This window comes from Anguilla rostrata, chromosome 14 (assembly GCF_018555375.3).
Source record: "Anguilla rostrata isolate EN2019 chromosome 14, ASM1855537v3, whole genome shotgun sequence".
In the NCBI taxonomy this organism is placed as follows: domain Eukaryota; kingdom Metazoa; phylum Chordata; class Actinopteri; order Anguilliformes; family Anguillidae; genus Anguilla; species Anguilla rostrata.
Window position 1 is genome coordinate 7,498,232 of NC_057946.1, and position 27,800 is coordinate 7,526,031.

Genomic DNA, 27,800 nt, shown 5'->3' on the forward strand with positions numbered 1-27,800 from the left:
CAATTAGTGAAATCAGCAGGTGAAGTGGTTGGTTGGAATGAAAACCTGCATAATCTCGGCCCTCCATTACACATGATTGGGCACCACAGCCCAATCATGTGCAATGGAGTGTGTAATCACTTGAGGAACAGGCTATTGGGTATCGTCGTTGTGCATGCATCTTGTTATACAGACTAGTTAATGTGGTGGGTTTAATCGTGGATTTTCAAGGTCCGAAGTGGTGAGCATTAAATCGCTAGATCCCTGGCATAGCACACTTAAATCATTTAAGTGTTATCTCACCAGTGACACTAAATAACAAACCAATATCCTATGTAACACCGTAGATAGTTAGTAGCAAATCTGTTCGAATGTCAAACTAGCTTGCTGGATCTGAGTGGCCGTGGTTTTTCATCTCTAGTCTACTATACGGAGGGTCTTGCACATTGCAGTGTTTGCTAGATGTTTCTCGTATTTTCCTTCCGTCCACACCACAGACCTATCAACAAGACATAGCAGTTGTGTGCCGACAGTTTTTTTAAATAATAATGCAATGAGCTAACCTGTTTCTCGTCTAACTTGGAAGACAACCAAATCCGACGAACTTGCAACTTAAACTTCCATTCGTGTGAGGCTGAAAGGTGTACGCTGCTATTCTCCTATATACTCAGTCTGCAGTTTTCGTAAGCAATAAAAAGCTATCTTAACGGAAGCCACCTATTAAAACGTACACTGATTCTTGTTTGGCCAATGTGTTTTGTCACAATCGCACGACATGCAACTACAACTAACTAGCCAACGTGAGTTTAGTGAACGAAAAAGTTAGCTCAGCTGCGACTACCCAGATAGCGGTTGCTTTCGCGTAGCCTACTGACGTACCAAGGTAGTTTGACGGGATAGACTAGCCGCTAATGTGAGCAGTTAAACCAGATATTATCACCTCTCTTTTATTGTAAAAGTAGCCAGCTAAATCACAAGTTTCGGAATTTCCTAAATAAAAGACAAAGTTAATCAGAGATACTTGCCCATAATCCAGTGCAATGCCGTGATGTTCTTTCGAATCGTTTGGTCTCCACAAAAGATAGCTATTATTTAAAATCCATTTAGATTAGCTAATGTTAGCTGGCGAGTTACAGTAGCACCAACTGCATGACGTCCTTCTGGTAATGTGTCAAATAGAACGATGCTTTAAACAAAATAAAAGGCGAAAATGGCGTCTGATGAAAGCTGACTTAAATTACAATGCAAAAAGTAACAAAAAATAGGAAAACTGAAAATCGACCACATTTTCGAATTCCAGAACAAATGTGGATTAATTTCAACGCTTCCCAATGAAAACAGACGTTGGCTTGGTAGCGAAAACTATCCCACATGCCTTGTTGCTGGTCATTCAGAGACCTCCATGGCTTATTTCCCTCTCAAAATGCATAACCCGGGAGAGGGGGGAAACAAGCCACATTTTTTCCAAAATATTTTTAAAAAATTAATAATCCTGAACTGAAGAGCGAAGAAAAAAATGGAAACGAGCATTACTAAATCATAAATCGCACTTGAACTGTCCTGATGCTTTTATAGAGCGTGAGAGACGACTGGATGATCAGAAGACTGACTGGCTCACTGACTTGTCCTGCAGCAGTTTCTGAGAATGATCTCAGAGAGAGCAGTGCTTTGAGCTCTAGTACCGGTGCACAGACTCACTGTCGCCCCTAACTGTCACCAACGAGAAACACCTCGCCTCAGCGATTGCGTGTTACACTAATAGTGTAATAACACTACCTATTCCGTTTTCTGCAATTTTGTTACTATAGCCTACACGTTTTTCAGCGAACATTTATTCAATACTGTCAAAAAACTACATTACTGTTCGATCTTAATCCATATCCACATTCAATTAAGACATTTCATGCACTTACAGGGGATGGTAATAAAGTAAAGGTAACAACACCTTGATATTTGCCTAATGAACGAGACAAGTACTGTGTATATTTTTATTAATGACTGAAACTTTGCCTCATTCATTACGCACATGCACATTACCTTATTAGGCTACTACCCATATAAGTGCAGGACAGAAAGCCAGAACACCACTGATTATCAAGAAGACCAATAACTTCACACTGTGTGTCACCCATTATGATTTTAGTCATTACCCAAGTAACTGCAAGCTATTTTCCGTCAGTTCAAGACCGAACGTTTATCATAAAAAGCTTTTCTGTTTTCGCCATGCTGTTTGAGAATGATTCTAACAGCCTCCTCTGATGGAAGAGTTCCGAACTACATTTCTTATCCTCAAATAATCATATCAGTGTACAGAAACTTCACATCATACAGATAACATACCAGCAGACGTTCTTGGTGGTGGTCATACTATTCAACCAACAAAATTCATATTAATTGCTTGATTGAACCAATTAAATATGCACCTCCTATTGTAAAATTTAAAGAGTATGCAACAGACTGTAGCCTCCTGGCCTAGGGTCGAGTAATCTGAGATACAGCCTTCTACTCTGGGGAAAATGTCTGTTTTTCATCATATTAAATCACTGGCAAAAGGTAAAAGAAGAGCTGAATAAAAGGTGTATTTTCTTAAAGACATAGAGACTGCCAATATGACATCACAGCAAGGCAAATAACAAGTTTAAAAACCTTTCTTATTGTGAAAACACAATGTTTTTGTTTCTGTCAGGTTGCAAACATGCTTTAAAATGTTTTCCTTTCTAAAAAAAAGGGTGTTCCCATGTGCTGTGGACCTATTAACATTGTAGTAGCAATATTTTGATTTGGGGGTAGTAGAAAAGAAGAAGAATTGTAAAGTTTGCAACATTATTTGCCATATAACTGCTGCATTGGTAAAAAAAAAAAAAAGTAATGTCTTTTGATGGGAGTAGACTTGCCACGGGAACAGTTAGTCTGACTTATTATGAACCTTTGGGATCAAACTGCATTTTTCCATGGATATATATTTATCATTCTATGTCTATTCATCACCATACAATCTTTTTCCAACTCAGTAGTTCGAACTGAAATGAAGAATAAATGCATTCCACAATCCATTTATTGACAATTTAGTTTGTTCCCCAGTATGCCAGTTGTTATTAATTTAACTTAGGCACATATCAAACGAGAATCAGCGGTTGATGTTGTTGTAAAAATGAATACAAAGAAACAAATATAAACTTAAAAGCAGACTAATGTAGTGTATTCTCTGAGATATTGTAGTGAGCATGGATTGTTCTGAGCAAGCCTGTAGTTCTCTGGCATGAATTAACAAGTGGAAAATGTGATTATTAATATGATGTCAATCAGAGTTTTTCAGTACAAACACTAATGAAATCACTTAAAACACTGATTCCTTATGTACGACCAGGATTAACTTGTCATATCATTGACGACTATGGTAAAGGATGGTGTTTGAAAAACAAGTAACCAAAAAGAAGGATCTACATTTTGAAAAGGTCAAAGTTCAGGGAAGATACCCACATCAAATGCCGGATTGATGTGTAAAAAGGGATAACTCAGTTATGCTGACACCCTGCAAAATGCATTTTGAATATTTCTGCTGTTGCTGGAAAAAAGTGAATCACATTCACAGCATTGTCTCCTATATGAATGGGTTAACTTCTTTACATCTGTGCAGATTGACCCACTGGTACATATTCATCTACAAAACAATAATTGGTCTACTCCTTTCCTACCTCAGCTGTCTGAATTAGAAATTCACATAGTTATCACCTTCGCTCTAGGGACGTGGTACCCTTTAAAGTCCCTCGTCCCTCTACTGAATTCGGTAAGATGGGTTTCAGATATTTTGTACCTTACAGCTGGAACAATCTGAAAAAGAATTTTAAACTTGACACATTAATTTCAATTGTGGACTTTAAACATGCAATTCATGACTCTGTGACCATGACTCCTGCTTTTAACCTCTTTTAACCTCTTCTCTACTTTTAATTATTGTTACACCTCTGTCTCATTCCACATTTGATGTTTGTACATTTTGCTAGGTGTAAGTCTTGTTGGGTAACTTTATGTTTCATGTCAGGTCCCCCTTGCAAAAGAGATTTAAATCTCAATGGGGTTTTCCTGGCTAAATAATGGTTAAATAAATAAATTCACAGCATTCCGTAAACAGGATCACTTTGCAAACAGCAAATTACAGTTAAAATAAAGGGTACAAGATATTTATTTGTATGAGGTGCTGATTGCAGCAAGAAAATAGTCAGAAAATGTCAGAAAATGTAAGAAACAAAGAAATTAAAGCAACAAATATTTTTAAAACATGCCTTATTGCACTAAGAACTTAATTAACTGAAATGACACTCAGGTCTCTGCTCGCATCTCTGCCTGCCTGAGGGACATCCAGAGCTGGATGGATAACCACCATCTTAAGCTGAACCCAGGCAAGACGGAGATGATCTTCATCCCTGCTCCATCCTCTAACCTTCTTGACTTTTCTATTTCCCTGGGGGACACTGTGGTGTCATCATCACCCACCGCAAAAAACCTTGGAGTGGTGATGGACAACAGACTGTCCCTCTCCCAGAACATCACGGCGGTGAGTCGAACGTGCAGGTTCTTCCTGTACAACATCCGGAGAATCCGCCCCTTCCTCACCACCTACGCAACCCAGCTCCTGGTTCAAGCGATGGTCCTGTCCCGCTTGGACTACTGCAACTCGCTACTGGCTGGTCTGCCAGCATCCGCCATCAGACCCCTGCAGCTCATCCAGAATGCTGCAGCGCGTCTGGTCTACAACCTCCCCAGACATTCCCACGTCACCCCCCTGCTCACTGACCTCCACTGGCTGCCTGTTATGGCTCGCATCAAATTTAAGTCCTTGGTGCTTGCATACCAGGCAGCTAAGGGGTCAGCACCAGGGTACATTCAGAGGATCATCAGACCCTACACACCAGCCAGACCTCTCCGTTCTGCCACCTCTGGACGCTTGGCACCTCCCCCTCTTCGCGTCTGCACTTCCCGCTCCCGTCTGCTGTCTGTCCTGGCCCCTCGCTGGTGGAATGACCTCCCCGTGATGGTCAGAACAGCAGAGAATCTCACCACTTTCAAACGCAGACTGAAGACTCATCTCTTCAGGCTGCACCTCTCCCCACCCCTCCCTAGCCTATAGTTCAGCTCATTGTACCTAGCTAGGATAATTTGATTATGTTAGTGTATCTGGTAGGATTGTTTTTGTATGATTAGGTGTGATTCCAGTGCTAGTTTGTACTTTGTACTTGGTAGGATTCTTGCTGCTGAACAAGCTTACTCTACAGGGTTGGAGTCCTGATCGATGTGGTCACTTCTGGCACTACGATCCTTACTTCACTCTAGTGTTTCTTTTGCGCCTCTACATCTTGAAACCTATGCACTTGTTGTACGTCGCTCTGGATAAGAGCGTCTGCTAAATGCCTGTAATGTAATGTAATGTAAATGAAAGGATGTGAATGCTTCTTCATATTTGTACCATGCAGCATAAAGCATACAGTGACATATACACTCATGAACACAGGTGCATCACATACAAGTTAGTTAATCAGTCGATTAAGTTTAAAACACAACAATGGTTGAAGTGGTTTTAACGTAATTGCTTCAAATGTTTGGATTGCTAAGGTAGTAAACTTGTGATAATATATCAGGTATGCAATCCAGAATGCATCCACCTGTTGAAGAGTAATGGTGCTCCACCAGTAAAAATAATTATGAGTGAGAAAAAAATGATTCATCATGGTGGTCCCACCAACAGATATAGACAATGGGACAAATGCTTTGATAGTCCAGGGTACTGTTACATATGTCCCACACATTATAAGCTATTAATTAGAAATCTTGAGGTGCATGTGCCAGCACTATTACAATACCAAAACCAATTCTTACATCTGTGCTATTTAATTGTGGCTTGTGATTGGCAGCTATGTTTGTAGCCCCAAAAGAAGGCCCTCCGTCTGCTCTATTTATAAGCAATTTCAGCTGTGCTCAGAATTTCACAGGTGAATAATCTGTGTTTAATTTGACACAGGTCCACAAAATTGCTCCAGGCAAGGGAGCTGTTAAAATGGCTATAAAATAAGTAGTAGACATATTACAAGCGAAGACCATCTGAATTCATAACACAAATGAATAAGAATCATGCATAGTGATGTTTTTCAGAATATCTGATTTTGTATTTCAATGTAGAACTTTATTTTGATTGTGTCCTTTCAGAAATTCAGTAGCATTTAGGGAAAAAGTTAAAAGAGCAAACTCACAAATTTTTATCGAAGTCACAGGAAATGGATGTTCTTCTAAGAGCAAAACCTAAGCCAACCACTTCCTGTTGAGGTGGGGAGGCATGATGCTGTGGAATGAGTAAACAACAAATAGTAGGAAAGTGATTGCCCACTCTTTTTTCTGCTTAGCAATATGGTGTGAATAATGTATACATTTCACGTTTGTTGTTTCCATTACATTTTCACCAAATCTGCATCATACTGTCCAAGTTGAAGGGCCAAGATTTTGTTTGAAGTTTGAATGTTGTCACTCTATTTTAGAGAAAATGAATATGCTGCATTTTAAGGCCATTACTCTGTGGTACGTTGAGAAGGGCACAATACAAAATGTTTTGGTTGATAGATTGGCAGTTTGATTGGTTATATTTATTGATTGCATGAAACAAAGGATTGTATTTCAGTGCCATAGCTTTCACCATTACACGTCTTCTACAAAACAATAGGCTACTTTAAAAGCCTATAATTCACAAATTATGAATTGTAGATTCAAGCCTCTAATGTTGCAAGGAGACAATCCTGTTGCCAAGAGCAGAAGAGCTCCACCTGCACAGTGATGTTGTATATGTCATATATTTTCCCTGTGAGTGTGCAGGTGATGAGACCTGTAATAGTCCCACCTTGAATTAATTAATTAACCCAGGAAGCAATCCAGACATTAAATTGTGACGTTCATTTATGTTCAGAGATGCTCAGCTGGTCATCTTCAGCCACACCAAGATTATTAGCTGAGTGGGAGGGAGACACGGAGGGCCCATTGACAGTGATTGAAGCATTAATCCATGGGTCGTCTGGCATGAGTAGTATTGTCTTCCCCTGGCTGAGATTCTGGTGGTGACTCTCAATCTGTTACTGAAAAAACCAAAGGGTTGTTAGGAAACCTTTAAGGTATGAATAGAAGGCCGTTATTTTAGTTCTTAAATAAATCAATAAATCACAGGTGCAGCTTATCTTTTTTAACTAATGCATATGAAGCACTATAAATCATTACATACTTTATTTGCAAGAACTGGCATGCCAGAACATAGACCACTGGAACATTTTAAATGCTGATTATTGTGCATAATAGCACAATTTAAATATTACAATGACTTGGCAAGCCAAATTCCTACTGCACATTATGATTTTGATACTGCGTTGGCTGGCACACTTACTAAACAAACACAAAGTAGGACCAGAACTATCATTTTTATTATTCAGCCACTGACATATGCGAAAAAAACAGGCTATGGATTATTGTGCAGTTTTTTGCGAGCTAAATTTTCTTGATTCATCTGTGAGAAAGTGATTACATTGTCTTCCTGGAATCCCGTAAATAATGGTTTCTTGCACATTTAACTGTCTGAAAGGTATAGGATTAATATAGTAATATAGTATAAAAAAAGCAAAGCAAGATGTATAGTGTGCAGTTGTATACACACAAAAAAACATAAATCTCAAATGAAGCCTAAATATAGCAAGCTGTTTAGTTGCTGCTGCTATGTTCATGCCAACAATATTACTCTTTGGTCTTCAATTCACTGATTATGATAGATTTATCAGGCAAAATGTTTCTATTTTTAATGAACATTTGAATGTTTTTTTTTTTTTTTTTAACAGTCAGCTTTAGCTGTGTAGGCATTTATACACAATGTGTGTGCTCTTGGCATGTTATTCTCTGTTGCTTATCTCTGAGGCAGTATACAATTCTTGAGGAGGAATCTATGCAGAGATTGTCACTGACTATTGGACACTCCCTGTGTGGGAATTTAGCAGACTTAAATTGCATCCAGTTTGTGGTACAAATAGGTGCCTTGGACTTGCATTCACTTGTATTACTTCTGACTGCTGGATCGTCTACTGGGCCATGCTGAAAAATGGAATGCATAACTGGAACACACCGATTACTTCATCCCCCATGATTGAATTTCACTTGCTCAAGTATTTTTCCAGATGTTTGCTGCAGGTTTAAAATCCAGATTACTTGGTTGATGGCTTAGATTATATTATATTTTGTCTCTTAAGTTTTTGCTTACCGGTGCTTAAATGTTAAGCCACAACTAAATGCCTTTTGATAATATATAATCTAGTCCATGGAAAATATTAATTTATGAGATTAAAAAATGTTGCCCACCTGATTCTTTCTGGTGTTGTACATATGAGCCCATTTCTTTGCCCATCTCCTTAAAGAGATAGTTAACTATCTGTGGCTTTTTAACATGATCTTGTATGTTTTCAGTTGGCCCAATAGTTTTTGTATTGTGCTGAAGGAGATTTTAGATATTTGTAGAGCTTTATAACAACTTTCCAGTTTTACAATTGCAGGGAAAGGACATTCGTTTTTCAAAAGCAAGAACATGCAATTAACGTAACTCCAAAGTAGTATGTATGTCAGTGTTATACCTTCTGAGCTTGTTTGTATGTTGATTACCTGATGATTCTTCAAATAATTACTAGTATAATTCTGCCCTTGGTGTGCCCTGAATTCATCACTAGAGGGCACACTTTAGTTTTCTTTGGGTAAAAATAAAATGTCTGCTCTGATGATATTGAGATTCAAAAAGAGGTGCTGTAATTTGTCTTCAGTGAGATATGGAAATGTGGCCTTCATTAGAATGTGAGAAATTAGCACACATATGTAATCTTGTTAATTGTTTAACAAAACTGGATATTTATGGTAAACGGTAAATTAAAAACAATAGCACACATAGTACTCTTCTGCATTTCTTAACAGTCATCAACACATTGACAATTGAACACAATAAAGTTTAAAAAGCATTTATAACTGTTCATTATTGACCCAAAAACAGCTGGCATATATCATATTTACTGAAGACCAAATGACATGTTACCATAACAAAAGGGATCTAAAAAGCACAAGGGCATTAACATTGTGTGGTTCAAGTCTGATTCCAAGTATTATTAAGCTGCTTAATTCTGAAAACATGTCACTGTTTGCAATGGACCAAAGGATTCATAGTGGTCACTCCCACTCCCTCACCCATGTACCAGTCACAGCATGGCATTGAATGTGCCATGTCCATTTCTGTCATTCTGTCTTCTTTTTCTTCCGTGGACGGCCCGATCATGTGTATGAAAGAGAGTTGGCACACCTGCTCCACGCCTACACATTTCACTATAGGCCACAGCACAAATCTTGTGGAAAAAATGGGTAGTGTAGGAAACCATTTTGAAGTTAAGACATGATGCAGATTCATGATGATCTGACAAATGTATAATAATAATAATACTCAGTCTGAGTATTATACCCTGAAAAACTAACTTTAGCAGTATACTTGGTGCCATTTGCACTTATTTTGAACACTGCTTATAACCCATGGCAGTGCCCTTTTATGTGAGACAGGGCCCTACACACAGTGCATATTTGCATGATGGGGGCAGCATTGCAATTAGTTTGTGAAGTACCTTCTAAAATGCATTCAGGGCTCGTTTTACACATCACAATCTTAACAATCCTGTAGATTTGTTTGCAACAAAGCAGTCTTTATGATATGTTCTTCAAGGATCTGGTGAAGTTTTTCATGAGGCACTGCCCCCCTTTTCTTAAACTAGTTGTTTCTTTTATGATGGCCTAAAGCTATCTGGATTTTATTTAAAATGATTTTGTCATTCTAATTAAAGTGTACTGCTCTCAAATGTGTAATAACTGCATATCATATAGCCTACCAATTGACAACAGCACTCCTGGAACAATAGGTAGCCTAAAGCTGTCAAAGCTGTAAAAAGTAAAACCGGGTTATCGTCGGATTGCTTTCACATTAATTTTCCGTCGTGATTTTAAAACGTCAGCAAATTACAAATCACTGATCTCAAACAACAGTGTAGCGCCCTGCATACTTCCACCCTGTAGCCTACAGACTAGGAAGATCCAGCGTTAACATAGCTCTGGAGAAGAACGCTGCGTGCGCCGTCACGTCTTCCAAAGATCAGTGACCACAATATATTTTATGACAAACACGAACACAATACATCTGGGTGTGTAGCTTGAACTGGGTTTAATGAGGAAGGCGAGGAGAATTTTCCTTCCAAGAGTGGAAAGAGTTGACTTGGAAATTCTAGTGGCCGCTTTACGAGGTTCGAAATGTCTACCCCGTGCTGTGTTTCTCAGGTAAGCAGAACTGTTTCTTCGTCGTTTGTGGTTTATCAGTAACGTAAACTGTCCCGATTTAAATGCGTCACCGTGTCTCCACATTGCATGCATAATCTTGCATTCAAAATACAATCTAATGCTATTAATTAGCTGGTGTCATCAGTTGTTAAATTACGGTTTTGAATCCTTCGTAGTTCAATGTCTTAGGCTAGCCCATGTTTAGATGTAGCCTAAATGTATCAGTTTTCGTGAGTTTCATCTACTGGTAAGGCACTGTGATTCCAGCCGTAAGAGTATCGTAGATTAATATCATGTCGAAATCCGTGTTTTTTAAATTAGTTTAGTAGACAGTTGTTTAGTTATCAGTTGTGGCTACCGATTGCCTGGATCCAAGGCTTACAGTTGAGTGGAAAATATAGTATTTGCACGGGCACAAGTAGTATTTCATAAATTAAATAACCTATTAGTGGCAAGTAAAATTCAGGAATTTTCTTTGTGAACGACTTCATGAGAGCTCCCGTAGTAGCAGGGGGAAGGCTAGCAGGCTAGCCTTAGCCAAACATTAAGCTAATGGCCCAACCCACTTTTTGCGTGATGTGTAGGCTACAGCCAGGAGTGACAACTCAGAAATAAAGCGCTCCCCCTGTCCACTAATTACATAAGCATATCTCCGTGTTTTCAAACCAGAGAGGGGTAAATGGAGAACTTAGAGTAAATGTATTGTACTAGCCTATTTCAGTAGCTTATGCACGGCTACGCGTAGCCTATTTCTAAGTAATTATTTAGTGTAATACTACGGTAGTTTACAACTGAACGACCATATAACGTAAGAGTATGATCATAAATTATGATAACTGATTCCTAATCCTGAAATAGCATAGTTGGAAAAGAAAAGATAGTTCCTATTTATTTAAAGGTATGTGAAATTAGTTCACTGTAAATTGAATGCTTCTCAAATGCTTTATGTGTACCATCTTTTGTGTTGTTGCTTTTGTCCAAAAAAGCATTTCTGTGCTTCTGTTGCAGCTAAATAAAGTGCCGCCCCTAAACACGTAAACAGGACCCACTGAACAATGGAAGTTAATATGAGTCTGTACATTCCAAAGCTCAGTGCTGCTTTTCCATGACATCAGGTGGAGTTATTGTATCCAGATGTCTTCAGCACATGCAGAAACATTGCTTTAGTTGGTAGGAATGAGTGCTTGCCAATTTTACAACTGAGGTGAAAGGATTTGGTTGACTTTCCTCCACAATGAAAGTAGCGAATCTTGAATGAATACTCATGCTTGTAAGTTTTACAGCAGAGGCCGTAAAGCCTATCCCTGTGCACCGTGGAGCATAGCAAAATCGAAACAGCACATTTTAACAGTCCTCATCATACCCCAGGTTTGTGAAATGTTTCACTGTCACATTTAGATATTTCGTTTTTAATAATGTTTCTCAAGTAGGGACCCTCGTCACAATATACATTATTATATTAATAATAGTCTACATGGTCCTAGGAGATAAAATTTAACTGTTTTACTTCCATCATTTTGAGAGTGGGGTGTTGCCTCCCAAAGAGTGTAAGCTGTTGATATATTAAGATTTATCTCTAAGATTTCTCCTATGAGATCTTATCTCTATGAGTTAATTTATTTGAGAGCAACCAAGAGAATCATCATCATCATGAAAGTTGCAACCAGGTTCCACTGTATACTGAAAGCGTCCACAGTGATGAATACTAGTTTGACAGTTTGTTGAAGTCTTTTCAATATGCATAGCAAAACCTATTTCTGGCATTGCAGTCACTTGCTTGCCATAATTTTAAAATAAAATTATGGCAAGCATAATTTTTCCTTGATATTTTAGATAAATGTAGGAGCAGGAAGGCATCCATTATATTTAATTTGCAATGATTGTGAGTGGTATGACCCGGTGAAATGTGATTGTGTGTTATAAATGGAAGTTTGATCAATAACATCAATGTGTATTACTGAGTTTAAAAAAATAAGTATGCAAGTATGCAGCTGTTCAGATGTTTTGAATAATGGCTAGTTGATGCATTTTAATACATCCTAAAAATGCTTTATTTTTCCTTTGTTTTTCCAGTACAGTGCATATCTGACTGAATGAGTGTTATGGTGGTATGTGTGGAAATGATAAGTTGAGCAAAACTATAGCTTGGGAGACCATGTTTTAAAAAATGTCCCCTCGTGGCAGCTGCTGGCTAATTTATCCTGATATTATACTGGGGGTACAGTTTAGTAATGCACCCTGTGATCTGTTATCAGATGCCAACTGTGCCCTGGCTGGCACCCCTGTACATTACCCAGAGAGGGAGGGTACTAATCAGCAGGATTGTTCTAGTCTCATAATAGTCAGTTATGGGACCTCTAGTCAAGCTGCCGGTGCCAAATGCTCATGAAGAGTACTCCTCAATTTCAGTAACCGTGCAGCTCAGCTTGTGGACTGTTAGATGAAAAAGAAGCAGTAGCTTACGTATATCTGCCTCATGTCTATTCTTTTTTTTTTTTTTTGAAGAGTGACAGTCAGGCATAGTTGTGTATGGACATTTTGTTAATTTCAGGATGGGTACAGAACTTTTATGGGAGGGAGACTAACTGAAGTCTCGTATCTCATCTCTACTAGAGTATAAGCTGAAATGGTGTAAATATCTGCTGTAGTAAGTGCTAGGGTACTACCATTCTTTTTCTTGTCATCACCAAAACAGTAGCCCTGTAGAAACCAGTTAAATCACCATGATTGTTGGGGATAAGAGAGAGGGAGGGAGATGTTGACTTGGACTTGATTGGGGGAACCCAAATGTTTGGCACTGCCTGAGGCCTCTATTTGCACAGTACCCACTGCTCTCTGTGTAAAACTGAAACATTGATTAATTACAATGCTTTGCTTGAGCTGTGCTACCTCCCAGAGCGAGTGTTAATAGAATTAGTGGACAGAGGTTCACTGATGTTAAAAGGTTTAAAAAGAAGGCAGGTGCTTTAGATGCTGATTGCCTGGGATTATTCCCACAAACCATTTTCAGTTTAACAGCTGTTTTCTAATGGTTGGACTGCTCATATTTGCCTTACATTCAGCTACCTAAAACAACAGTGATTCCAAGATCAGCTGTTCTCTCAGATATATCTCAGAATTATTGATTTTTCATGTTTTGTTCAGATATCAGACACAGACCATTTCTGAAGAGACAAAATAGATCAGGTTGTCATGCCTTCTAAAGACAGATGATATCATTGTGCTTACTTTACAATTCTTATTTATTATTCCCCTTCACAAGATCTCCAGCATCAAATATCCCAATAGAACTGAGGTATCCACATATGACATGAACCACATCTAAACAATAACAATAGCCATCTTGATCACTGTACTAAATCAATGACTGCTAAGTTGAGGTTGTGTTATTTTACCTACATATCAGGATAGAGCAGGGAACTAAAGCTTTTGTGTGAACTATTTAATTATCAATGCATAGCTTCTAAATTTCCTGTCTCTATGTTCTGATATTCACCATTAACCTTATTATAGTACTGTCATATTGCATTGAATCTACATAAAGCTGTGAAGATTGATGTGAAACTTGATGCTATAATGAAATGAAATTTGCCTAGGATGATCATCTTAAATCCTGATCAGTTGCCCACAAAAAAGAAAAATCCTTGTGGATCTATTCAGATGACTTGCAATTGAAACAAGAATCTCTGTTCTCATCCAGTCCTATGACCTTAAATGAATTTTAGGGAAAGGCCACACTGTCACTTCCGTGCTGAAGAGCAGATCTTTCAGGGAAAGGAAGGCGAGCCGCACTCCTGCACTCGACCACACGAGGACCTCTGGGCCAGGGGGTGCCGGGACAATAGCCAGCTCATTGTGTGTGAGACGGTCATGTCTTTGTGCCAAGCACGGGGAGGGCAGAGCTTGCGGGCCAGCTGCAGAACACAAAGGCGGGCAGACCGAGGCAGAGAGGGCCCTTTTGTGGGGCCTTGACTGCTGTGTGCTGGGCGGGGGTGGGGTACTGGCTGACAGTGGAGGCGGTGACCCACTGAAGGGTCATCCTGCCATGAGCCCGTCAGATATTCTTTAAAGATGACGTGCTTGTTTACCCGTTCCAGCACTGCAGCAGTCTCCGTCTATTCAGGAGGGCACGGACAGGCATGCAAGATTCCCACACGCTGCATTCCCCCGTGCTCATTTGTTATTCAAATCCAGAGTGGTGAGGATGAGGCCATAGGTGATTTATTGTATTTAAGTTCATCCACCGATATGCACAGTTGCACACAGCTATTGTTACACCGGGTTTTTCACTATTGCGTCGTTCTTCAGGAAACGGCTTTGCGTGGATGATGAATCGCCTAGACGGCTGTGTGGTGATAAGTAACGAGTTTGGGTCCAATCTCTTAGCGCCACTCAAGGTCATGTGCTACATTACGGCTGTGACTAATCGCCGCAGGGTTTTCAGAGTGCCGCTAATGACATGAGGCGGGAAATATGCTGGGAGTAAATGGGTCTCTGTGCTGTTGACTCACGGTGGTGCGACACGTGAACATGACTATGTGGTTCTTTTGTCTGTACTGGTAGTTGGTGTAATTATCGCTGCTGGTGATGGGTACGGCAGTCACGTCCGGGGGCCCCCGCGCGGCGAATGCGATGCCGTGCGTGAGCTCATCTGCGCTGTGCTTGCTCCTTAGATGGCCTGCTGCTGCGGCTCGGCCGCCTGCTCCCTGTGCTGCGACTGCTGCCCCAAGATCAGGCAGTCCACCAGCACGCGCTTCATGTACGCCCTCTTCTTCCTGCTGACCACCGCCGTCTGCGTCATCATGATGTCACCGACGGTGGAGAGGGCGATGCGGGATCACGTGAGTGGGCCGTCCGCTGCGCCGCGTCACGCGACAGACGTGAGGGGACGTGCGAAGAAAGAGCTCTCCTTTTAACGTTTGATTTGTCTCGGCCAGTAACGGCAGCAACATTTTCTATGAATAGAAAGATCGATAGAAGTAAACCAGTGTTTTAAAAACAAGTTTTCCCATAAATTCTACATTAATTTCAAATTCCCTAGCTTCCTTTGTTCAGAGACACATTGTTCATTTTCATGCTTCTGTTTTTTCCCTAATGTGTCCACGGTGCACTACATGGATTGCCCTTAATTAAATAGCATGCTCCTTCAAAATGCACAATTGTCACTGATGAACAGATAGGAAGACAGATCAAGACTCTAACCTAACCATATACTCTGGAAACTGTGAGCTCCTGACTTATAGTTGTTTTTCTTTTCCCATTTGGTGACCCAAGAGACCCCTGCCATAAGCACAAACTTAGCCCCGTTGCCTAGGCGTCACTGCTGTAGTTCCCATCTGGGCTGGGTCATTAGCTGACTATGACGGGGGGTTTCTGTCAGTAGGAAGCAGATGGCTCTGCCCTGTCAGGATAGGGTGGGCTTTACAGTAGGTTTGGCTGAGGATTCTCAAGGCAATTCAGTTACATAATCACCCATGTCTAACCGTTAGGGTTTGATATTAACTGTTGTAATATGTGAGAAAAGTGCCTCTCCTCTGATTGTTACTATCTTTTCTGTTGCATCCCATGTGGGTTGTAGCATGACAAAGAAGTAAGTTTATTAGAGAAATAATGTGCTTCATGACTGAGCTCCCTGCATGTGTGTGGGCTGCATTGCAGTGCTACACCCAAAAACAAGCATAGTACAATTTTTTCATAGTACAAAAAAGTTTGATATGGGAGCAAAAGGTAGAAGAATAAATAATAGATTGTCTACAGTGGAATGATTATGAATTCCTTGTTTATGAATTTGTATTCAGGGCTTTCTCTTATTAACATGGGATAATTTTGGTGGAATGTACATTTATAGAAAGCATAAAAGCACTATGGAATACACATGTGCACCATGTTTAAGATGAAGTTTAATTTTTTGACGATGTTATAAATATATCATCCTAGTCAGGACAATCAGTCTGTCATATGGAAATGTCAAAATGTCTTATGATCAGTACGATTCAGAAAGCAGCTGCATTTAATCCTGACACACTTCTCTTGTTTTCTTCTGACTCGCAGATTCCGTTCTACACGGACATGTGTGATAAGCTCAATGCTGGCGAGAACTGTGAGAAGCTGGTGGGGTACTCTGCGGTGTACAAGGTCTGCTTTGGCGCGGCCTGTTTCTTCTTCATCTTTGCAGTCTTCACTTTAAGGGTGCGCACCAGCACGGGGTGCCGGGCAGCCGTCCATAATGGGTATGTGACCCCGGCAACAGAAACCACTCAGCCATTCCTTGGCAACCATCACCTCAGTGTTTTTTTTTTTTTTTTTTTAAACTCAGCTCAGATATCTGACCACAGAATTCCCACAGGCACCCCCACTGAGCATACACTTTGGGTGTGTTCCAGATGTGTCTTATCTCTCAAATCTGGTCCTGCATTGCTGGACCGAAAGTTCCATCACCATCTCTGCTACATTTCCAATTAATTAATTCCTAATTTGTTGAAAGGGAATCACATTGTAGTGCATTTTAGCTTCTCTGTTTCTGATTAATAAAACCATTCCCAAATGAAATAAGCTGTTCATGTTACTGGATTTATATGCATGTCAATGATGTAAATGATGGAAAATGACTAAATCTCCAGAACATTGTCTTTATGCTCACAGTATTATGTTACTGTTCTCTATAATACACAAACATATTTTTTGTGTATGGTGTATTATATTGTTTATTTTTGCATCCATGCTATTATTTATACGTGTTAATTATTTATATTCTTGCTATTTATTTATATATGTCTCTTTGGTGTATTTTTATACAGCTTCTGGCTCTTCAAATTCCTGGCTTTGATTGGATGCTGTGCTGGCGGATTCTTTCTTCCAGATCAGGACAAATTCCTTGAAGGTGTGGTCTCCTTTGATAATTTGTTTGAAGAAAAAGGCCTATGCTGCCTGGCCTCCATTAAGGGCTTCACTCTGACTTCAGATTCCCAACTGCATAAAGGACTTGGTGGAACAGAATAACGGCTGCTTTTTTAATCTTCCTCCAAAAGAAGTTTTTGTATGAAGTACTTATCTTCCCATGTCTTCTTAAAATTATATAATACTAATTACTGTTGCTTTTTGATATACTGAATTTGACTAGAACTGGAGGAAACATAAGCCTATAACTGCCTCTAGTATCACTTCTATATTCAAGGTCTATACCTGCTGTGTTGAACAGTTTGGTCCTTTAAAGGTTTATCTGAACAAGGAAAGATATTTTCCTAAAAGTTGGGACGTCACTCACTCTTGTAGGCCATGGGGCTTTTCTGTATGAGATTTGAACGGTTTAACCCGGCTTAGAGAGAGACTCAAAGAAAGATGCAGACTGTCCTATTTACGAGTCCTAATTGTAAATGGGTTGTTCATGGCCGAATCGTGTAAGTCAGCTGTTATTTGCCTTAATGAAGTGCCTTTGGCCCGCATTCAAAAACGTTTGAGGCTAAGGACTGCTAAGGACTGTAATTTAACTGCTGTAGTTATGAAACGGCAAAGCTCTGACGTGAAAGAGGAAGGCTAGCTGGGGGGCAAAGGCTGAGTGATTAATAGCTGACTTATTTCACTTAGCCAGGGGAAGATTCCCCTAGATAACTCAAGATTGTAATTCAGATAATGGACTAATTATCAGAGGAGTCATGACTAATGGCTCTTGAGTCTTAAGATTGACATTTCAATGCATGGATTTTATCCCACTGCAGGATGATTATTCATTCTGTGAAACAAAACGGATTCCAGACAGCATTTTCTTTCAAAAGAATGAACTTGTGTGCATTTCTAAATTTATTTTAAGAGTGATATTCTCTGACTTTCATGAACTCCTTCTGATTTTCTGAGCTTGAGTGCTTTGCCAGAGATAACTGTTTAAGAAAACAATGCTGCCCTTTTTCTGTTTCACCTCTCTTGTAACAATTCATATATGAGAGCAGCATGGATCCTCATTTCACAAAAAAGATGCGTATTAAGATCCAGTGTTTTCCTTTCCGAGTTAAATTTGGGATTTTATCAATCCAAAATCCAGTTCTGAGGGTTTTTCCCATATACAGTACTTATAAAATTTGTAATTCTTGTGCATTTGCTGTGCTTTTATATGTATAGGCCTCACTTTACTCTTATTTGACATGCTGTATGTAATTATGTTTCGGTCTACATATCATAAAATAAAATATGCTCAGGCCAATCCAATACTTGCCTGCTATGATCTCAGTACAGTAAGTCAGGTATCAACAGAATTGTTTTTCAGTTTTGAGTTTGGTTGTTGAAGTTTGAAGAAAAACATGCAAGCAAAGAAAATAGGTGGGTTAGGACGGACTGCAGTGAAATAAGCTCAGAATCTCATTAAAAATCTTGAAGCCCCTGAACTTTATAGCTTTTTAGCTTTATTATTGTACAGTCTGTTACATTTTTCAGATGAAGTGGAGGCATATGAGACTTGTGCTGTGTATAGAGGGACAGCTATTATGTCATGTGTAGGAATTGTTGCCTTTACTGTACCTCATGTAGCCTTTTCTGTAATTTATACCATCTTTAAATACCTGGGGTCTGCATCATTCTACTTGGCTACTCCCTTACCTTTTGCAAGTGTTTAAATACAAACAGAGAGACACACACATATAACTGATGGTCCAGATACTCTGCAGTATATTTTAGTTTAGCACAGGTGAGTGATTTCTGAATGCTCTTTTGACATAATTCTCTCCTGCCTTCTCTCTCTCCATTTTGTTTCAGTGTGGCGCTATGTGGGTGCAGCTGGAGGATTTCTTTTCCTGCTTATCCAGCTCATGCTTTTAGTCGATTTTGCACATAGATGGAACCAAAACTGGTAAGGCCAACTTCTCAACTCATGAGGCTACGGATTTCAGATGTGCTGTTTGTGAGTTTGTGGAATGCTGTTAACCGTCAAGGCTGTTTTCCACAAACATCTGAAAAGCCACCATTTCACATTGCTGCTCAATGTTTCTGTTTAAAAAGAGAACCATTTTTCCTTTTTTTTGGTGGGAGGGGGGCTTGGGGTGAGGTGGGCATCTAAAGCTATTTTCACATGACAAGAATCAAACGCTGCATTTAATGCCAAGTAAGGCTGCGACTACAGATGAGAAGGATCGAAACTGAAACAAGTGGTGATAGTAGTAGGTTGTCTGCGGTATAAGGCCATATTCAGAACTCATGTTGTGAAACTAAAAATCCTGGGTTCATCACAAAATGTTCTTCCATTTTCACATCTGCTTCATACAAAGCAGTGATGTGATTGGACTCGCTACAAAAGATCAGCTTCAAACAAGGTCGAAGCTTAAACAGTTTGAACTTTGAGAATCACACCTCGGCATTGCGTGTGCTACGCCAAGCTTAGCGTTATTAAGGAATTTAAGGGCTGTGTTCAGCGTTGATGCTTGTCCTGTGAAGGCTGCTTAAGAGTAAAGCTTTAACTTGCCTCGCTTTGTCCTGGCAGAAATGGTTGTGCAATTGTGCAGTCACTGGCTGGCTTGTAAATAGTTATAACATAAACATTTCTTAACATCTGGGTAGTGTTATGCATGCAGTATGGCTCTATTTGTTCCAAATGAAAAATGTCAGATGTTCTGTGTTGCACAGACATCTGCTAAATTACCTCAAGGGATGTGTTTTATGCTGTCTTGTTGCATTAATTTGCTTGAACCTTTCCGGTTAGATGGAGGAAATGTATGTGTTTTAAATGGTTTGTTACATCATGCAGCTTATTTGCTTAGTTTAGGATGTTGCTTTGGGGACTTCCAGATATTTCCTTGCACATTCTCCAATCTGGTAGAGCAGCTGGATTTGTATTGATGCAAAGTAAAGTACCTCACTCATTCTGTTCTATGAGAAACAAGAGTTCTGTTTGTTGTTCTAAAAATTAATATCTTAATATTTGAGGCAAAACCTTCAGTGTTCTGCAAAACATTGCGTCTTAAGCAGGTGACAGGAGATGTGTTTGTGCCGAAATTTCAATAACGCAACCAAGAACCAAACTCGGTGGAATTCATGAGCATTGGCAATACTCTGGCTACAATGTGATGTGATGCATAAACGAAACATGTAGATAGAAAAAGGCACATTCGGAAGTACGTTTCTGCAGCATGCTGCAAAAACCAAGGGCAAATTCTTTTAGGGGAAAAAAATGACACGCGGTGCCAAAAAGGCAAGCTGAGCAGTTGCGTAACAGTAATGACCCGAGCTGAGCAAGCACACAGGCTTGGGTTAGTTCCATGCTTTCAGGGCTCGTACATCCAACACAAATTCTGGCTACTAGGCCACAGATAAGCTTAGAAAAAAACATCTCCCCTGAAAGCCATTTGCAAAGCATGCGGGTGCAGTACAATAGCAACAAGCTTTTTGTGTATCTCTACAGAATAAGAGAGAGATTTTAGGTTGAGAGAGTCAGAGTCTAAAAGGGTCCAAATATGATGGACAGCACCAAGAATTGGGCTGACACAATCTGTCAGATCGCAATCTGTATGATACTCTCAGAGATCCCCACAGTCACATGAGCATACTGTACACAGACTTAGAAAATAGAGAGCTAATAGATTTTCCCTGCGGCAGAGATTAATAGGTTCTTTGTGTACAGGCAGCACTTGTTAATTCAGCTTAAGGGGGAAGTGATACAAATGCCAGATGTCTTCTGTGCTGAGTGTCTTCTGTGCTGAGTGATGGCTTTTTGGGTAAAGCACATAAAATAATGGGCAGCTCAAATGTGCCTTAATGTGCAGCTAAAATTATACGTTTGGGTGGTGGAAGCATTTATATATACAGTACGCACAGGGTTTTTTTCTAGGCCAATATTTCACAACTGTTAATGAGGAGACATGAAATCAACACATGTCCAACACACAGAATTAAACTATGAATTCAATCTGAAAAGAAGCAGGCCATTATTGACTTGATGAGATAACTGCGATGATGAAATGTGTTGTGGAATGAAACGTGTAAAGTGCACCAGTGCACAAACTGACTCTATTGTGTTATTGAATTCTAGAATTCATCAGCAAGTTATTTTTCATATGCATCTATTGCATCATTTATTTTCCTCTGCATGTGCTACATTTTCCAGCATCTTATGGAACATACAGTAGCTCTCACTGCCTTTCACGTTCTGTACACGGCTATATTTACTGTGGGCGGTGTACATCACAAAACTGAAGTGCCTGGTACACCCCTCAGTTCTACTGAATTGCTGTAAACTGACTGTGCCCTCTGCCTGCCTGCAGGACTTCAGGCGTGGAGTACAACAAGCTGTGGTATGCTGCGCTGGCCCTGGTCACCCTTGTGCTGCTCACTGTGGCTGTGGGAGCCCTGGCCTTCATGGCCTACTTCTACACCCACCCAAAGGCCTGCAACCTCAATAAGATCTTCCTGGGGCTCAACGGCAGCCTGTGCCTGTTCACATCCCTGCTGGCTATCTCGCCCTGCATCCAGAGATGTAAGCCGTGAGCAGTGTAGCCAGCTGGTCTGCTCTGTCACATCCAGTCTGTGTAGCTCCACTAGTAAATGTAGAGTATATATGAGCTGCACTCAATAAATTGTTAATTGGCGCTTGAGTAAGGTGTGAGTAGCAAATCCATTGTAAAATAATGTTGCAAATTCTGACACATGCTAATTGTGACTACTATAAAAGCTGGACTTTGAATTCCTTTCTTCAGTGAAGCCTACCTCTGGCCTGTTGCAGTCTGGAGTCATCAGTGTGTACGTCATGTACCTGACCTTCTCTGCACTCTCAAGCAAGCCTGTTGAAAGTGAGTGTATTGACTTTATCTGACCAAAACAAAAATAGGAGACACTCTTCGTGAGCAATACAAAATGGGGCCTCTTCTGTAGAAGGTGCTGCTTTTAAAATGAAGATCTTAAGCCAACATTATTGATCCCTAGGATCCCATAAAATGTGTAGAGGTTTTAACCCTTTTGTTCTTGTCAAGTTCTTAAAAACATGGCCCTGTTCATCTAAACATTTTCCGTCACAAGTTGTTCCTCCCATTTCCTACCCCCCTTGATTCCCAAGGCCATCACTATAAATGAGAATTCATTCAAATGAATAAACCATTTTGTAATGGATTCTTTGTTAGGCATGTTTTTCATTTTTGCAAATGTATGTAAATCTCAAAGCCGTAATACTTTGTGAACAATTCCACATATGTAAAAAAAGTGACACCTTAAAGTTGAGGGAAAACCACATTCCTAAGGGCGAAAGGGGGAGCTCTTTGGTATTTGTAAGGGAGGAGTCTGTTTAGTGACAAAAAAAGGAATCTAGCCCTCCCCCCAATTCCCTTGACGTTTTTCATGTTTACTTCACATATATCTATGCTGTTGCCTTTTCTGTGAAAAGCAGTCCATATAAATTAGCGGTTGCAGCATTCAGATGGAAATGCTCTCTGTTGTGCTTTGTTCCTTACCCCTGCCATTAATCTTGCTTGTGCTTCTCCTCTCTTTCAGCACTGATAGAAAATGGCATAAATCGCACTGTCTGCACCTTCCCTTTTAACTCTGGCGCCCAGTCTGACAACAAGATAGTAACGGGTGTCGGCACGGTCATTCTGTTAGGCTGCGTGCTGTACTCCTGGTAGGATATGTTTGCATACATATTACATACATGCACATACATGCGTACTGTAGAAGGCTAATGTTTTATGGTTTTGTTTTTGCGGCTGCTGCTGCTGCTGTGAAAGCTTGAAGATAAGTTGCGGAATAGGTTATTCCATGCCGTTCAGGGTGCAATATGGATAAGCAAGAAAGATTCTAAAACAGAATTAAACTTTTTATCGGTCTGTGTGATTAAGGGATGGAGTGAAATCAGTTACAGTGTAATCTTGGAAATGTGTGGTCACAAGTGTTAAAACGTTCAGTCTGCTGAGCTCCTACCTCTAGTGGAATCTTTTTAAATTGGTCCGCTTGGCATTCATTACTGTTTTATAAAAATGTTTTTGTCTGAACATATCTTAATACAATCACATTTTACAGTACTAATACTTGGGTTGTTCAGCTAACATTACACTTGATTATAAATGGGCCTTCAGTGCATTCCTGGTGATATCGCACTTTTGTTTTCCTGAGACAAGCACAGATGCTCTCCACATTTGTACGACAATCTGAGCTTATACAGTAGTCATTCACAGTGTTCACTTCCAGTTGTTCATGTTGCGGTGTATTAAAGGATCAATTCTGTGTATGTGCGTGCTTGCGTGTGTCTCTCCGTGTACGTGTTCCTTACAGTTTGATGTCCACAACTAGAACCAGCTCTGCTGCTCTGCAAGTGTTCAGGAGCACATCTCCAGAGAACGAGGTATGCAGCACACCACATCAAGAGCATGGAACTTCCTCATCAAACAAATAGCTTCATCATGCAAGCTCGTGTTCACTGGGATTTATTTTATGAATAAAAGCCCACTCTACGAGACCTTGCCTAGTCTTGATCAGTAGTGCAAACATTGCCAACTTTGTTTTTTGTGAAACGGGTGGTATCCTTCATCTTACATTTATCTTGAAGTTGCCATCAATATGTGTATGTCTGCATATGTGCAAGGCGTAACTTGGCTGGATGGCATACCTGCCATCCCAATGTAATCGTTGTTTTTCACATCATGTTTTTTCATTATTGTAATGTTCTCCCCTGTTCATCTTACAGAGAGCTCGTTGTTGTTTCTGCTTTGGGCAAGATGAGGACGGTGAGTGTACTATTTCCAGGTTCCAGAGTGGTTTATTTGTTTGAGTTGATTATTTAAAAAATCTGTTTGTTTATTAGTTTAAATACAATTTTCTTGCTGTGTTTGTATTACAGGTTAATCTTGTTCTTGTTCTGCTGTTTATATCAATGATTTATCACAGTTTTGGCTGAAGATGCAAAAGGAATATTATGACACCCACTCAATAGTATGACCAGACTGAAAAATGGTTTTAGAGCATGCAAAGAACATCTATGAATGGTCTATGAATTAATGAAAAACATACAACAAATATTACATATAGATAGAAAAGTTTCCCTTATTAATCCTTTAACTGAAAACATAATTTGAGCTGCATTTGTAATTGTGATGCAGTCTGGCCAGAGAGGCCAAGCTGTCAGTTTAAATGCTTTATTTAAGTACAAAGGGAGGTACTAACTTTATACACAGTTGACATGTTGTCTGCTGTTTCACCATTACCATACCATTCTCAGCTCGTAAATGCAGTTGTCCTTAATTATCTCTTCTTATTTGGGGAGGGAGTCATTTCCTATCCCCTTCCTAGACTGAAAATGTTGACAACTAAGTCTAAAGTAATGTTTAACCTACTGGCATACAGTTCTGCATTGGCTCCAGGGTGCTGCCTAGCAACGCTGTTGTGACCTTGGCCTGTGCTAGTACATTGGCAGCATCAAAGATAATGCCTCATACACATAAATATTTGCTGAAGATACATTTCAGATAAAAAAACAAAAAATTTGTTTCAATCCAGGAGAAAATCAACTGCGAGGAGAAATGGCTAATAACTAAATCAATATCATAATTGGTCAATTAAAATCGTTATTGATTTGTTTTATTATTCAGTAGGGTAAATGGTTATTCAGGTACCAAGTCTTTTAAATGGAAGGGATTCATTTATTCCTTAATAAATATAAATTGTACTTTGATTTCTCTGGTGATATTTCCAAATATGTCTCCATGAAGCATTATTTATGCATGACTGGGCCCTCTTGAGGTCTGATTTGTCAGCATGTATATTTGTGCCCTCTGCTGGCCAGAGAGGGGGACTGGTCTTCTTGCCAGGCCCCAGACCAATAATATTGTCCAACTGTTTTCATCAGAATGTGAAGAGCAGGAAGAGTTGAAGAGAGGGGGACAGGCTGTTATTTACGATGAGAAGGGAGGAACTATTTATAGCTACTCCTTTTTTCACTTCGTCTTCTTCCTGGGGTCACTGTATGTCATGATGACGGTCACCAACTGGTTCCAGTAAGTATCTGAAATGGCTGATGCCACCACCATACTCCCTACTCTAAGCATACCGGCTGTCAACTCAGTGTTTTAGGTTTAAGAGTGGACCTGATGCTCAAGTTTTTTCTTTGTTTTTTTTTTTTGTTTGTTTGTTTTAAACAAATAATGACTATCATCATGCATCGTTGGCAAAAAAAAAATACCGTACAAACTTCTAATGTTAGTATCTATCAGGCTACAGTAACATGGTGATGTACAGTCCTAGGCATGCAACAATAAGTCCCTTGATGTGGAAGTGTTTTCACTATAGATGATGTCTTATATCAAATAAAGAGGTTTAGATACAGTATTTGTTTTAACTGCATTGTGTTCATTAATAAGTGAGACCTCTCTGAGATGAATGATTAGGCCTGATCCAAACTGTAGTGTTATTTCTTATTGTGAAATGTAGCTGCGCTGTTCAGTGCGTCTGAGTGTCCTGTTGCATGTCTTCGCAGTTACGATAATGCCAAGATTGAGAAGCTACTGGAGGGTAGCTGGTCGGTGTTCTGGATCAAGATGATTTCCTGTTGGGTGTGTCTCCTGCTATACATGTTGACCCTGGTGCTTCCAATACTCTGTCCAAGGAGGTTTGAAGGAACAGAGGCCTAGAAGGGATAGAGCATCCCAAAGGTGCTTATGAACGATTTAGACTGCCTGTGCATTTAAAACTCTTCTTTTTTTGTTTGTGTTGTTTTGTTTCTAATCTCATCTGCTGAATAAGGGGGTCATGTCCATTCATCTTAAGAGTGATTTAGTCTTAACTGTCGGTGTCAAACTTAAAAATATCATGGGCCACGGAGCTGTGATTTAGCATGCATTCAAACACTTTAAAATTATGTTGCAGCTTTGGCTTTTTGTGCTAGTCTGAAAATTATATATACTGTATATATGAATGGTGGCAGTATAGTGCAATGGTTAGGGACCAAGACTTGTAACTTGTAACTCAAAGGTCGCACATTTGATTCCCAGGTGGGTCACTTGTACCCTCCAGCAAGGTACTTAACCTGTATAGCTTCAGTACATATCCAGCTGTATAAATGTAAAATTTAGGTTGTCTAATTTGCTCTGGATAAGAGTGTCTGCTCAATGCCTTAAATGTAATGTGCTGTATTACCAAAGCAGCATGCTTGTGTATTTAATTTAGCATATTTGGGAATTGCTTCAGCATCCTTACTGCCTGCTAGCTGTAGCCTCTCATGAAATATTTTTGTCAGTGTGGACGCATCATGATAGCTTCTGTTTCCTCCCAGTAGTTATAGTTTTGTATCCATGTTTTTTTTCCTTAAAAAAAAAAAAACAGTATTATTGGTATATATTGGTTTTTTCAGGTAGTTATGAAACAAAGCATTGCTTTAAGTTTAAGGGGCTTTAGGGGTTGGACCAACACTCCCCCTTGCTCATATCAGCCTATGCTTTAAAATAATGTACTACATCATTATGCTTCAATGGGACTAACACAGGAGGAGCTCAAAAACCACATTTGTAGGTGTGTTTGTAGGTGTCCCACCTTCAGAAATGGGACAAGATGTTATTTTCTTTAACGCATGACTGATGTTGTTGATGATCATATTCACTTGTTTCTGTTTTTAATGTACCATTGATGTTCTGGAGTGGTTATCAAACTATGGTTTGTTACAAAGTACAGCAGATGTTAAAAGCCACAAGCCTGCAGTCACCTGTCTGTTACAGTGTGTCTTTGTGTATAATATTATGCAAGTATTATTGTTATAAGTACGGAATTGTATAATATTGTTCTATGCAATTTAACAAGCTAGTGTCCTACTCAAGCTTTGATAGTTTACTTATTTTGGGACATTTTGATCTCGTATCAATTGAAGTGTGCAAATGTGTACTCTTTTTTATATCAAATTGGACTGATACAACTTGTGTTTCAGTTAAAATAGAATACTAAATGAAATGATATTTCTTATTTCGTAATTGCTGACATCACTGTCGATAATATCTTGTTAAACTTTCTCATTTTTGTACTGATCATGTAAAGAGTAGGTGCCTTTTATTTTTTAATTAGTGTTTGTTTCCAGTTTCATGTTTACTTTTATTTGTTAAGGTGGTAGTTGAAGTATAGGTTTTAATTATTTAATGAACAATCTCACTATTATAAACCAGAACATTTAAGTGACAGTGAGATCACTTGCCAAAGATGGAAAATAACATTAGTGAGTTTGGATAAGCAATGCATCGGCCACACTAAATGAAGGAAAATGGCCGCTTGACATTTGCATGCATGTTCACTTGGCTGCCTCATAACAGTGCCTGGTGCATTACAGACTTCATCAAATTTCTTAAACACCAGAAATCTTTATTTTGTAACTATTTGTTGCTGCATGTTTCACTAGCTCATTACATTTATTTTTGGTCTCCTCTCCAAAGATTTATGAGTTTGTGTTGGTTTTGAATTTAGTGGTTGTATTTCTGCTCTCTGCAACATCTTTCGATGGTGAATTTACCAGT

The 27,800-nt window shown here is 39.5% G+C and overlaps 2 protein-coding genes across 3 annotated transcripts in view; one reads left to right on the plus strand and one right to left on the minus strand.

Moving 5' to 3' along the window:
- Window positions 1-1,767, minus strand: part of LOC135240044 (SET-binding protein-like) — a 53,962-nt gene extending 52,195 nt beyond the window's left edge. Inside the window, exon 1 of the mRNA XM_064309171.1 lies at window positions 1,005-1,767. The gene's annotated coding sequence lies outside the window, so the exon portion shown is untranslated. The remainder of the gene's footprint in view (window positions 1-1,004) is intronic.
- Window positions 144-27,636, plus strand: LOC135240047 (serine incorporator 5-like). 2 transcript variants are annotated; one of them, XM_064309175.1, is made up of 12 exons: window positions 144-220; window positions 15,024-15,191; window positions 16,402-16,580; window positions 17,148-17,230; window positions 19,093-19,186; window positions 21,591-21,802; window positions 22,023-22,115; window positions 22,810-22,936; window positions 23,587-23,656; window positions 23,999-24,038; window positions 25,157-25,304; window positions 25,784-27,636. In XM_064309175.1, the coding sequence occupies exons 2-12, from the start codon at window positions 15,024-15,026 to the stop codon at window positions 25,935-25,937; spliced, it is 1,368 nt and encodes a 455-aa protein (XP_064165245.1). In that variant the 5' UTR covers window positions 144-220; the 3' UTR covers window positions 25,938-27,636. The 2 variants fall into 2 exon arrangements, with proteins under 2 accessions (XP_064165245.1, XP_064165244.1); XM_064309174.1 differs by lacking the exon at window positions 144-220 and adding an exon at window positions 10,041-10,350.
- Window positions 27,637-27,800: the final 164 nt, after the last annotated feature.

Excerpts from the sequence above, each read along its gene's own strand:
- LOC135240047 (XM_064309174.1), top strand. The coding sequence starts at position 10,324 with ATGTCTACCCCGTGCTGTGTTTCTCAG. Across the intron at positions 10,351-15,023 it reads CCCCGTGCTGTGTTTCTCAG|ATGGCCTGCTGCTGCGGCTC; the intron begins GTAAGCAGAACT and ends CTTGCTCCTTAG. Across the intron at positions 19,187-21,590 it reads CATAGATGGAACCAAAACTG|GACTTCAGGCGTGGAGTACA; the intron begins GTAAGGCCAACT and ends GCCTGCCTGCAG.